This window comes from Abrus precatorius, unplaced genomic scaffold (genome assembly GCF_003935025.1).
Source record: "Abrus precatorius isolate BTA unplaced genomic scaffold, Abrus_2018 Scaffold2, whole genome shotgun sequence".
NCBI lineage: Eukaryota > Viridiplantae > Streptophyta > Magnoliopsida > Fabales > Fabaceae > Abrus > Abrus precatorius.
In genome coordinates, this window is record NW_020874362.1 from 1,868,992 (window position 1) to 1,883,274 (window position 14,283).

General features: G+C 34.1%; 2 protein-coding genes across 3 annotated transcripts; both read left to right on the forward strand.

The window, feature by feature from the left end:
* Positions 1 to 2,398: 2,398 nt before the first annotated feature.
* On the forward strand, positions 2,399 to 4,044 carry LOC113858869 (putative oxidoreductase TDA3). Its single transcript, XM_027491654.1, is given in 2 exon segments — positions 2,399 to 3,282; positions 3,373 to 4,044. Coding segments are annotated over 2 exon segments (1,227 nt in total). The 5' UTR covers positions 2,399 to 2,435; the 3' UTR covers positions 3,753 to 4,044.
* Positions 4,045 to 8,217: 4,173 nt separating this feature from the next.
* On the forward strand, positions 8,218 to 11,479 carry LOC113858282 (probable LRR receptor-like serine/threonine-protein kinase At4g37250). 2 transcript variants are annotated; one of them, XM_027490842.1, is made up of 3 exons: positions 8,341 to 9,826; positions 9,875 to 10,204; positions 10,654 to 11,342. In XM_027490842.1, exons 1-3 carry the CDS (start codon positions 8,563 to 8,565, stop codon positions 11,331 to 11,333), a joined length of 2,274 nt encoding a protein of 757 aa, XP_027346643.1. In that variant the 5' UTR covers positions 8,341 to 8,562; the 3' UTR covers positions 11,334 to 11,342. The 2 variants fall into 2 exon arrangements, with proteins under 2 accessions (XP_027346642.1, XP_027346643.1); XM_027490841.1 differs by having other exon boundaries at positions 8,218 to 10,204; positions 10,654 to 11,479.
* Positions 11,480 to 14,283: the final 2,804 nt, after the last annotated feature.

The window sequence follows — 14,283 nt, forward strand, 5'->3', positions numbered from 1 at the left end:
AGTACTAACCTAAATCTATTGTTTCTTAATGTTAACTCTCTCTTTGATATCGTTTATCCCTTTGTATTTTTCCTAACTCTTCCTTCCTCCTTTAACTCCTCTCGGATGGTTGAGAGAAAGTTTCTTTCTTGCGATTAACGTGAGCACACTTAGAGACCGTGAAAGTGATAGAGAATAGAGAATATCGTAACCGCTCTTTTATTTTTATCTGAAGGGAGAGGGAAGGGTTTCTTTATAATTGTATTTATAATTATACCCTCAATGACTCTATATTTTATATTTGACCACCATCACATTAAATCATTAATTAAAGTCATGCTATAAGTTATATAAGTCACTATAATAGGATTATTAAAATAATCTAACATAAGTTCTTCTACAATTTAAAAATACTGTTTACATAATTTATTAAAATAATTTATGATTTGTACAAAAACTTTTAGAAGTTCTTTTATTTTTTGTCTGAAAATTAGTTTTTAAAAAGAATGGAAGGCTCATGTAATGTTTAATCATGTTAGAGAGTTTTTAGATGAGAGAAAAATGTTTATAAACCTTCCAAAACCTTTCTAATCTTATATTTTTAAGTTCCTCTAATATAAAGAGTTTTATATTAACTCTTTTCTTTTTCCTTTCTCTTCTTCTCTCTTATCTTTTAAATTATTTTCTTCTTTCTCCCTTTAAACTCTTAAATAAAGCCTTAAAAAAAGTTTTTGAATTTTTTTTTTGAAATTTAACTTCATGAGAAGTTACCCGTAAAATGAAACTAGAGAAAAATACATCTATCAAAATATTAAAATTTTAATTCATGATCATTTTGAAAATTACAAGACCCTAAATTTGAAAGTTCTCCATGGATAAAGCATAAAGAATCATCCCTGTGCGCCACTTTCTTTTCAGTGTCGTCATTCATTATCATTATTTATCATTATCGTTCACTGTTATCGGTTACTATCATCATTCTCCGTGCATGTATATTATTTTTCTTCTCTTATCTATTTCTCTTTATTTGCGGAGAATTTTCATTTATCATAAGATATATCAATGTTTTATAGATGAATAATCTTTGAATCTTCTTCTTTAGTTTGTATAAATGATCACAAATTATTTGATGTATATTCTAAACTACAACAAATGAGAGTTCTAATGTTGTTTATAATTTTTATCCTCACTTGTGAATAAAATGTATCATATTTTAAGTGATAATTATTATCCTCAAAATGTGAAAATTTATATGATTGATATAATTCAACTAGGAGAAATTCTCGTTGATAAATTTTCATTAAGTTTTAGTTGTAAATCTAACTAAGTCATCACTAGTTTTTAGTAATCTAGTTTTATATCAAACTTTTTTTTTTTTTGAAGTGAGAGAGTTTTTGAAATTATTAAACAGCTCTTACTTGATTTATATGATTTATATCATGAAAATGTTGATCAAGTTAGTGAAAAGGTCATGCCCAACCATAATTTTAAGATAAGGAATTTACTATTGAAAATAACACTCAAGCTATGGCTGTATGCCCTTGCCCATAACCAAAACAACGGTCGCGATTTTAGGTTTATAATTAAGAAAAACAATACTCGTGCTCACAACTTTAGCTCGAAGCTCGAAGTATGATTGATAAAATGTGATATTGAATCAATTTTTCTATTTTTAGAATACTAGTTAAGAAATTAAAACTACTTGTTTATTTAAAAAAACATTTATTATATTTACTCTTGTAATTTGTAATACATTCACAAGTAATTTTTATTAAAAAATTATAATTTATTGCTTCCTTAATTAATGTCCTAAGAATACTACTTAAGACTTATTTTATAAACATCAAATTTTATTAATCAAACTATTACATTAAAAATTCTTAAGTTTACAAAAAAATTCAAATAATTCTACAAGATCATAAAAGGTGTCATTTTACTACCTGTTGTTCGATTATTTTATTGTTCATTAGTTTTATCTAATTTTCTTACTGAACCATACGAGGGTTTAAAGGGACAAATTTTATGTAGTGTGTACTGAAAATTGAGACCGTGTAGATAGTATGTATTTGATTTTAACTCATCCCAAAAACTTAATAACTTATTTTTAAAAAATTGAAAATTATTCTCTTTGAAATAAGTTCCTCCAACCATGTTAACAGACCTTATGAACCCTGCAAGAATTCAAACTTGATGTAGATACTTAAGAGTTTTTTTTGTTTTTGGTCAAAGAGATACTTTAGAGCTAAAGCCACGCCCCAAACATCAGGAGTTATTAATTGCGTAGGCCCAGTAAGGCTAACTGGACTGGACTTATTAACATGAACATGTTCTATTGAAATGGCCCATAATGCACCAAACAAAAAAATAGAAGATTCGTAAATTACAGAACGTGAAGAACCAATGTAGCAGACACGTGTCGATTGAAAAAATAATTTCTTTTAAAAAAAGGGGTCAGTATGAACCAAGTGATTGGGTTTCCACAGCAACCGCTAATCACATTTCAGCCACACAGAATTCCTATCCCTTCTACGAAGTTAGTTGAGTCATCATCGCCGATGGAACAGTCGAAGCACGTGGTTGTCTGTGGCGGCGGAGTGATAGGAGTGTGCACCGCTTATTTCCTCGCGAAGAAGGGCGCCGCCGTCACACTCATCGAGATGTCCGACGTGGCATGCGCCGCTTCCGGAAAAGCCGGCGGCTTCCTCGCCCTGGATTGGTGCGACGGAGGGCCGTTGGAGGCGTTGGCTCGGGCGAGCTTCAATCTCCACCGTTCACTCTCTCAAGAACTGAACGGTCCTCAATCCTACGGTTACAGAGCTCTAACCACTCTGAGCCTCACGGTTTCGTAATTCGAAGGCTCTGCTGCTAACTCCTCCACCTTGCCGTCTTGGGTGGATGGACCAGCTCGTAGTGCCAGAACCATTGGAACATTTGAAACGACGGCGCAGGTCCACCCGCAGCTCTTCACTCGTACCCTCATTGATAGAGCCGTGGAGAAGCATGGGGTGAAGCTCGTGATTGCGTAGTTGGAACGGTTGAATGTTGAAGAAGGGAGAGTTGGATCGGTAGTTCTCGAAGGAGGGGAAGTTTTGGACGCTGATGCTGTTGTTTTAGCATTGGGCCCTTGGTCCAGTAAGTTAAGGTTGTTGTCATCGTTTTTTAGAGTTTATGGGCTTAAGGCCCATAGTGTTGTTTTGGAGCCCAGAGAGCCCAGTGCCATAACCCCACATGCTTTGTTTCTGAGTTACTATACGTCCAAACGAGGAACACCTCTGGACCCAGAAGTGTATCCTCGGCCCACAGGTATGGAAATTAAAATTAGGAATATAATTAAGAGGTTGATGTTTGATTTGCAGAGTTAAGAGTTTTGTTGTTTGTTGGTTGAATTTTCAGGGGAGGTGTATGTGTGTGGGATGTCGAAGGAGGAAGAGGTACCGAATGATCCTGAGGAGATAAGGGGTAACCCTGAATCGATTGGGATGCTGAAGAGAGTGGCTAAGACTGTGTCAAGCCATCTTGGGGAAGGGGAAGGAGAGGCACGTGTGAAGGCAGAGCAAGCGTGCTTCTTGCCTTGTACAGATGATGGGGTGCCTGTAATAGGAGAGGTTCCTGGGGTGAAGGGCTGTTATGTGGCCACTGGGCACAATTGTTGGGGTATTCTCAATGGTCCTGCCACTGGAGCTGCCTTGGCTGAGCTTGTAGTCGATGGCCATTCCACCATTGTTGATCTTAAGCGGTTTAGTCCTGCTAGATTCGTTCGCCATGGCAAGTAGCATGACTGAAGACACTGTTGCATGCTATGTTCAAACATTGTACAGAGGAGGAATGATTAATTAATTGGTAATTTGAGCTGCATTCTGTGAGTCGTCACTTTTTAATGAGTCTCAAATAATTATGGGATCAGTAGACAAAAGTATAGTAACTACTCGGCCAAGGTCATTCGTGTAGTTGGAGTCCCATTCAAAACACTCTTTTCCTGATTTGCTGAGACCTGCATTTGCGTCCCATCATTTTTATGACCAATTTTGTACGATAAAAGTGCCCCCTTTACAAGTTTCAAAAACAAGCAGGTTATTGTGATCATGTGTGGATGACTGTAAAATAATTTAAGGCCGTGAAAGCGGAGATATTGCTAGCAAAATAGCTTTGAATTCTCCAATTATTTCATTGGATACATGTTGGCTGGATCAAACACATGCTGGGTGATTTTTAGCTTCTCAATAGAGTGCATCATCTTTCAAAGATCTGGTGGTTTAGTCATAATTTTATATGTATCCTGAACTAAATTGATGACTGATTAGGTTGATTTAAAATAACGTAAAAAACATTTCAAATAAAGCATAACATGATTTCATTTACATATAGCAAAAGAATAATTTATTGCATCCTATGAAAAAGTATTAGAAAGCATGCATTTGAATTATTTGATGGTACATTATTGGTTCAATTTTATTTTTGCTCCTCTGTTTAGATTGTGTGTGATTTTTGTCTCTTAAAAATTATTTTTTGAGTTAATTGAGTTTATTTATTTTTATAATTATACAAAATTTTGACTTTTTATTTTATTTTTGGTGAAATTTTTTATTACGGTTGGTGAGATTTGTTTAAAAAAACAGTCTAATCAATTGAATTTATAAGCACTTTGAATAGAGCACGAGAGTTTGAAAATTTTAGGTAGAAAAAGAAATCAATGAGACACGAAATTTGTTAAATTTTAAAAATGTAATAACATAATTTACTTTAAAAAGTATGAAACTAAAATTATTGTTCTCTCTTTGAATTGATGGGTGTGATTTTTTTAATATTTTAGAAATTAAAAAATATTTATATTTTTTAAAATAAATTATGAATTATATTATTTATTAATATAAAATTAATAATAATAATAATTGTTTCACGAGCATAAAATAACCTCTTGATTTTTAACTCACCATAGTACTTATCTAAATTTTAGAGATAAAAAGTAAAATTGAATTAAACTTAAATTACTTGTGGCATGTGAGGGTCATGATCAGCCATAGCACATTATTGTATTCATTTGAATTTTGGTCTGTTTATCAAAGAACAGAAAATGTATTCATTTGAATTTTTGTCTATTTATCAAAGAACAGAAAGGAGAAGTTGCATTTTTAAAAAAATATACTTTTTTGAATTACCTTTAATTTTTTAGTCTCCATAAAAAACTTGTAAGAAAAATAAACGTAGATATGAGTTTCAGAAAAGAATACAAATTTACTATTTTCTCTAATACTGTGAGAGCAGAAGTCGTTATTGGCACACTAATACTATTTTTAGGAGCATTCCACTCGGGAGCATATTGATTCTTGAGTCTTAACAATTACATGTAACTGAGTAAAATCCCAAATATAAAATTGATGAATCACACGGTGGTGATTAATGAAGTGAAGATGTCGTTAACATTATTCCGATGCCCGCCCAGTCGACCATGTGCTGGCTTCATGTGTAAGCATCAGTGTCGGAATTCTGGGAGTTACAAATTATCACTATTATTTAATTATTAGGTCATTGGAACTAATTAACCATAACGTTGTTCATAATCAAACTAAGATCACTTTACATCTTACAACAATTTGGGATTAGTGTTTCTTTTTTTTTAATAATCCAATGACCCGTATCTTTTATTTAAAACATGATCTGAAGTAAAATATACATATATTCTCAACTTAGATTGTGCATGCATGTGTGGATCAAGTTGTACAAATCTGAATTAACGTTAGACAAAGCACAAGACAAAATGCCAGTGATGAGAAACAAACCTTAATGAGCCTGGTGTATAGAAGCAGCCACTAAGGTGTTGAATCCAAGTGTCCCATGAGACAAATTGTTTAATATTTGTTAGACTTTGGACAAAGTTATGCCATGCCTTACCATTCACGGGGTCGACTCCGCTTACCGAAGCTCAACTGCTGAAACCACCCATTCATTGCTTCAATTCAACTGATCCTTAGCTTTGTTGACAAGTTTTTCAGCCTACTTTCCCCATTGATTTTCGTTCTCTTTGGCTTAGTCAAATTAACTAATTAGTCTTCACCATTTCTCTCTCTGTCTCTGTACCTTATCTGTTAAAAATACTTGGTTGATGATCAACCGAGCAAAATGTCAAGAAATTTAAAGATTCCATGGTTTAACTTATTGGAGAAGAAAGGGATAATTTTCAAACACGATCCGTTTATTGGGGGTAGCAAATTTGTAAAAGGCTTGTGAGTTCAAAGGGACAGCCACATTCTGTTCTGTTCAATGTTGGTAATAGAAAAGATAAAAACAAGCATAATGTTGCTAGGCGCCACAGAGCAAAGTGTTACATTGGCTCAATGAATAGTCAAATTTCCTTTTGGCCCTTAATCATTGTACACCAACTTAAAGGCATTGGGCGCAGAATCTTTTCACAAAGTTTGAGATCACCTACAAAAGGTCTTAAATGAAAGAATTAAGCAATGACATAGACATCACTAAATCAACCTCTAAAATTATGTAATTTGCATGTCCCTTTTACATCTTTTGTTTTCGCTTTTGCTATTGCTGTGGAGTTGGCTAGTATTAATGTTTACTAGTCCTTGTTTTAAATTTCCCCGCTTGGATGGGGGTTGGTTGGGCTTAAGCATATATGCATATGTTACTTTCAAAGTTCAGTAAGAGTATTATGGGCTCAAGTTTTAGTTAACATGCAGTCACAATCTTAACCGTTGGTTTGGTGTGTCTTAGATCATCCATAGGACGTCCATAGTCTAACCTTTCTTGAAGCTACTTTTTTGGTCATCTTCCTCAAACAGCCATGGCCCCAACCTTCTCCTTTCTAGTAGCTCTTGGCATATTTTTATGAGGGAAGAGAATATTTGTATTAAAGAAAAGCAAGATGATGTATATGCTTTAAGAGCCTTTTAAACCTTTTATCCCTAGCAAAGAATAAAAGGGTTGATCTTAATGAAAAGGAATTAAAGCAACTTTTACTATTAATAGAGCCAGAAAGTAAAAGTTAAATAAACTTTAGCCTGGATCATGTTTGCCAAGTGAATTTTCCACTTTATAAAGCAGGTACTGAACCTTTTGAATCTTGGGTTTGATCAATTTTTTAAAAAGGGAATTGCCTACTTTCTTACCTTTAAGATTTTTAAATAAGGGGTAAGTAAAGCTGCCACCAAATATTAAAAATGAAAGAGCCAAACTAATAAATAAAAAATAAGATGATGATGCAAATCATCATGCGTTTCCATGTGTGATCTGAATGCTGAATGCTTAGTTCCTCAAGTCTGAAATATAGCTGCTCTGTACTATGCAAGACAAAAACTATTGCACAAAATTTGGATTGGTGCTACGTTGTGATTGTGAATAATCTAATGGCGAATCTACAGTATCTGTTTATGTTTCATAAAAGATGTAAACAGACAGATATAGGGGTCCGTTTGGTTTTTGTCCACCGTCAAAATAAGGACGCCTTTTTTGCACAGAATAATTGTACTATAGAATTGTTTTTGAGCCAACTTCATCAAGGTTGTGGACTTGAGTTCATCGACAACTATAAGAAAAAACAAGGTGAATACCACGGTGATTAGATATGGTACTATGTAGTTATTGTCTCCCTTGCCAATTAATGGGTCCATATCTTCTCGCGCTAAGGAAATTCAATGTGGGTTGGTCCTTAACATGTTCATACATGGAAGGGCACAGCCCGATTATTAGTGACCGCCAGTCAAATTGGAAATTGGGAACATTGAATTCAGATCATATTTTTCTTTTCATTTCAATTAATTTCTCCAATAATGACGTTGCGACGGGGTAGTAGTATTACGTTTTGGGACCCTCTTCAATAATGGTACTACTACTATATGCTATGCCGATTCATAAATTATTACATAGAAGAAATAAATACTGTGATTATTTTTGTTTCTCTTTTAAAAAACATTTCCCCGTGTGTTCTCAATCTCTTCCCTTCCCTGTTCGTGAAAATTATGGTATCCAATTACAGACGGGGAAGCTCGATTTGCCGTAGAATTTTATTGATTTTCCATCCTTAATTAAGAGGAAAGTGGAAAAAAACAAATGACAGCTTGTCCATATACCTACAATAAAGTGGCCAATTCTTTACACACAAAGCTTTTAAGAGTCGTATTAAATAATTATTTTTCACACAGGAATTCGATCATTAGAGAGTTTGTGAAGTCAATCACCCAGAGTTGCATTACAAATCTTCCAACTCCACCTGCATGTCTAGTAGCAGTAGAAAAAGATGCTATACCCATTGCCCACATCACTTTTCAATAGGAAGAGAGAGAATACAAGCAATTAAGTAATTAACTATTTCGAGCTCAACCATAAATTATAGCAGCGTAGATGCACAGAGCATATTTGTAAGAGGTTGGGTTTTTGGTGAGCTGTTTATGTCTTGCAGCCTTTTATTTTCTTCAATTTTCTTGTTCCCCTCATATATTGTTTATTTCACCATATCTCTATATTAATATTATTATTCCATCCACATGGCCCTGTGTCCCATCACAATAAATCCCCGTTACCCCTCTTTCTCGCTCCGTTCTTACCCTCAGAAATGTTGCATCACTGTGTAAAATCATGAGCCACCACAGCGTTGGTCTCCTCTTTCAACCTCTGATTATTGCGTTCGCTCTTCTCCTCACTGTTAACAAATGCAATGGCTTAAGCAGAGACGGTGTTCTGTTGCTTTCTTTCAAGTACGCAGTGCTGAACGACCCTCTTTACACGCTTGCAAATTGGAACTACAGCGACGAAACTCCGTGTTCCTGGAGGGGAGTTTCATGTTCAACCGTTGCAGGTGAAACCAATGGTACCCAAAATCGCGTGACTTCGTTGTCGCTACCGAATTCTCAGCTTCTGGGTTCGATTCCTTCCGATCTGGGTTCCATTGAGCACCTTGAAATTCTCGACCTTTCTAACAACTCTCTCAATGGGTCTCTTCCTTCTTCGCTTTCCCAAGCGTCCCAGCTTCGGTTCCTGAACCTGTCTAACAACTTGATTACAGGGGAGGTTCCGGAATCCTTAACGCAGCTTCGGAATCTTGGGTTTCTTAATCTCTCCGACAATGCCTTGGCGGGAAAAGTACCTGATAATTTGTCGAACATGCAAAACCTAACTGTTGCATCATTGAAGAACAATTACTTGTCCGGTTTTCTTCCCAGCGGGCTGCGAAGATTGCAGTTTTTGGATCTGTCTTCGAACTTGCTGAACGGGACTCTGCCTCTAGATTTCGGTGGTGATATCATGCTTTACTTGAACATCTCTTACAACAGATTTTTTGGGAAAATTCCACCGGAATTCGCGGAGAAAATTCCCAGCAATGCCACTGTTGACATCTCCTTCAATAACCTCACCGGCCAGGTTCCCGATTCTGCTGTGCTGTTGAATCAGAATCCCAAGTCCTTCACCGGTAACGCTGATCTATGTGGAGAAGCAACTAAGAATCCGTGTCCCATTCCTTCTTCGCCGTCATCTGAACCTAAAGCGTCTTCTCCTCCTGCAATTGCTGCTATGCCAAAGACGTTTGATTCTCCAATGGCACCAAATGGATCTTCGAAGCAAAAACAAAGTGGTCTCAGACGAGGAACGGTTATCGGCATCGTGGTGGGAGATATTGTTGGCATTGGAATTTTAGCTACCATCTTCGTGTACGTTTACAGGTTGAAGAGAAAGAAGGACGTAGAGAGTGAAATAAAACACGAAGCAGCCATAGCAAAGAGTGAAAGTTCATCTTCAACCTCAGAGTCAAGAGGATTTACGAGGTGGTCGTGTCTGAGAAAAAGAGCTGAAGAAGAAGAATTCTCAGAATCAACAAACTCTTCTGACAGTGATGTAGAAGGTGGTGCACATGAGGGGCAAAACGAGAAGGGCAACGAAAATCAAAGACAAGGACAAGACAAAACGGGAACTTTGGTTACTGTTGATGGTGAACGAGAGCTTGAAGTGGAAACGCTTCTTAAGGCTTCGGCGTATATACTGGGTGCCACTGGCTCCAGCATAATGTACAAGGCTGTGCTCGAGGATGGAACTTCGTTGGCGGTTCGGAGAATCGGGGAGAGTGGCGTGGAGCGATTCAAGGACTTCGAAAACCAGGTTCGGGTCATAGCTAAACTGGTCCACCCCAACCTGGTTCGCGTTCGTGGATTCTATTGGGGACTTGACGAGAAACTCATCATCTATGATTTCGTTCCAAATGGTTGCCTTGCCAATGTTCGTTACAGTAAGTTTCTCTTCCTCTCTCTTTCATTGTTCTTGTGCACGTTAGCACACTGCCTTTCTTTTCACTAGAATGCGCCGTGCTCATAATGTATGACGTTGACGGTGGAGTAGTTGCAACCGAACCCTTTATTTTAATGATGAATCTCTAGTCAACGATGTCGAGACGCAGTGCCGTGGGTCGTCCCATGGCTTTCTGATAGCGATAGGCGTGCCCATTAACCATACTCACATCGTTTCTCCCTCTCATCAATTCAAACTCAAAATAGGACCATTTCATGTTGAACCCTCCTCTGCTCTATTAGTTATATCCCTGCCATTATTTTACACCAAATAACTGTTCTTTGAGCATTTTTATGTAGAAAAGAAAAACTTTTTTTTTATTTCTTTTTATCTTTGGTCAATGGTTCTGTGACGATGATAAAGTAAAATTTTTTGTGCTGGGACTGTCAGGGAAGGTGGGCTCCTCGCCGAGTCATTTACCGTGGGAAATTAGGCTCAAGATAGCGAAAGGGGTGGCACGTGGCCTTGCGTATCTCCACGAGAAGAAGCACGTGCATGGAAATTTGAAGCCTAGCAATGTTCTGTTGGGGAACGACATGGAGCCCAAGATTGGAGACTTCGGGCTCGAGAGAATTGTGACGGGGGATACTAGTTATAAGGCTGGAGGATCAGCGCGTATTTTTGGGAGCAAGAGATCCACCGCCTCAAGAGATAGTTTCCAAGATATTACATTTGGGCCCAGCCCAAGCCCGAGCCCCAGCTCAATAAGTGGTGTATCTCCTTACCATGCTCCGGAGTCGCTCAGGAACCTGAAGCCTCACCCCAAGTGGGATGTCTACTCTTTCGGGGTCATGTTTCTTGAGCTTCTCACGGGGAAGATTGTGATTTTGGATGACGTGGGCCAAGGGCCTGGGCTTTTGGTTGAGGATAAGAACCGGGCCTTGCGGATGGTTGACGTGGCTATTCGTGCTGACATGGAGGGTAAGGAGGAGGCCTTGTTGGCTTACTTCAAGTTAGGGTATAGTTGTGTGTCTAGTGTTCCAACGAAAAGGCCCCCAATGAAAGAGGTACTACAAGCTCTTGAAAAGGTCTCATCCTCATCGTTATCCTCGTATTATTATAGCCTCTGAAGCTGTGATTTGCCACCCTCGTTTTGTAGAAAGAAAAAAAAATTGTATTTATATTGACTAATAGGCTTTTGTGTTTGATTCAATGTCGTGTGATGTAATGGTGCAAAGTCCATTGACTTTCTCTTTGTTAATTCATTTGCTAATTTTCAAGGAATAGATTCTATCCTGATTCCTTCCGATACCTCCTATTGAAATCATTTTATTTTTTTATTTATCTTCTTATGATAGATATTGGAACCATAATTTTCCCAACATATGATCGTAGCTTTTAAGGATTGAATCATCCCAGTCTCCATATGTTAATATCCACCCAAAGAAAAAGTGAGACACCTTCTAATAAAACGAGGAAATTTTTTTTCAAAATCAACTAAATTTTTTAGATTTTAACTTTTAATGCACTACTAATTAAATTATATTATTGATGTAATTTTTCTATTAATTATTATAAAATTAATTATTCTTCTTCATATAACATTTTATGATTGAATGCAAAAATGAAAAAAATTATACTATTAATATATTTAAATAAAATGAAATTTATTTTTTTGTACTTCACTGAAATTTTCTATTATTATTTTTATAAGTTTATCAATTTTGATCAAAATACAAGTTAAACCTTTAGAATTTGTTTAGAAATTTGACAGTAAAGATAAGCAAGGAGAGAAAAAAGAAAGAAGAATGAGAATTAATTAAAAAAACTAAAGTATAAACTAGAGTTTATAAAAACTCACATTAATTTTTTTAAAAATCAAAGACAAATTTTTATAAAACAAACTTTATCATTCTCTTTCTCTTTTAAAATTATCTCTTAAATAAAACCTTAATTAATTATTATTGTTCACATTAAAATTTTAGTCATCTCATTAAAAAACCAAGCACAATTTCAATTCTATGCCAAAATCCTTGACGTGTGAAGATGATCCTAAAGATCCTTTCCCCATCTCCCACCCATGTCCTTTTATTAACATAGGATTAATGTGCATAATCATGATTTTGTTATTTTAGGCTAAACCATGGGTTAAAATCTGAGAGAATTGTAATTGAATCGGTTATAAAAATCATTATAATTTTTCTTGTGTATTCAACTATTAAAATAAAATTTTAATTTTAATTAGACAATGCCACTTCTTTTTTAAAAAAAGATTCATTAAAAAATTATTATACTATTCTCTCCATTCATTCTTGTTCAAGGTTTTTGCACATAAATTAAGAATATAGTAAGTGCGAAAGGATTAACTAAAATATCTTCATTGAATGTTAAGAGTGAAGAAAAAGTGAGTGATAGTATGAGATGACTATTCATCCACAATCAATAAAGGTACAAGTGAAAAAAACAAATAAGTATTGAAAATATAAAATAACAAAACTTTTCTAACCCAACTAAAACATTAAAATAAAAAAACATGATGAACAGCGGAAATACTAATTAAAGAAATGCACTTCACATTAATGCATGAATATAAATGATCACTTCATATTAGTACACTAATGTCGTTTTTATAAATTTTATAAAAAATGATAATTAGGTGTTTAGTCTTTGAAATATTAAATTCTAAAAAATTTACATTTCTATTCATTTTAACCTAATTGAGCCGCCATATAACTTCATTATACTCAAATATTATACACTGCAAAAACATTCAATTCATAATATTACGTTACATTTTATATTACATAAAGTCAGTTTACAAATTTAAACACCCAGTCATTTAAGTATTTGAATGTGAGATAAAACTTTTAAATATCAAATTTTAATAAATTGTTTTTCTTCATTTTTATTGATTCAGCTCTCAATAGTACTTGTACACAATTTTTTATTTTTTGTTTTTTTGGTAATCAATAATTATGAGATTTTCCTTTTTTTTTTCTTTTACACAAATCATTTTTTAAATTTTTATTTGACTTTACCAATTTTGATCAAAGCGCAAGTTAAACCTTTAATTGTTATTTTTAAATTAAGCATAATCTCAATTCATGTGTTTTTTATTAACACAGGAGTAATGTGCACAATTATGATTTTGTTATTCTAAGCAAGATCATGGGTTAATATATGGGATAATTGTAATTGAATCTGTTATAAAAACCCTTATACTTTTAAAGTTATTCATCGTTAAATTTTTTAATATTAATGAATAATGAGCATCTCGATTGATTACGTATTTAATTATTAAAATGAAACTATGATTTTAATCGAAGAATAACACTCCCTTAAAAAATGTTTATTATAAAATTACACTATCATTCCTTTTATTCCTTAGTTGTTGTTTAAAGTTTTGTACATATTAAGAAGGTTTTAATTAATATAATAGACGAGGAAATTTTGATTAAAATATCTTCATATAATGGTAAAAGAAGAAAAAGGTAAGAAAAATGAGATGATTAGTTAAATTAAAATCCATCCATGATCATTAAATATGAGCACAGATGAAAAAGAAAATTAAATAAATCTTGAAAATACAAAATAACAAAACTTTTGAGATAAAATTAAAATGTTAAAATAACAAAACATAAAAAATGGAGAGTACTGATTAAAAACATCCTCTTCGTATTAACGTATATGATGCAGATGATCACTTCATATTAATATCCTAATGTTATTTTTTATTAATTTTTTTAAAAATGATAATTAGTTGTTTAGTCATTGAAATATTAAATTCCTAATAATTTATATTTCTATTATTTTAACTAACAGAGTGACCATATGACTTAATTATATACAGTTCATGATTATTTGTAATATTTGCATAAAATTAATATTTAAATATAAATATGTCATTTATTTATAAAAAAAACTACAAGCTGAAAGACATTTTATTTAAATAAAAAAACAATACGATAAAGTTCTTACTCTAAATGTTTAACACATCCTCAATAATTTTGAATACATTTTTTAATAAAAATAGCTTTGCTTCATTTTTAATCAATTGCAGCTCCCAATAAAAATTATGTG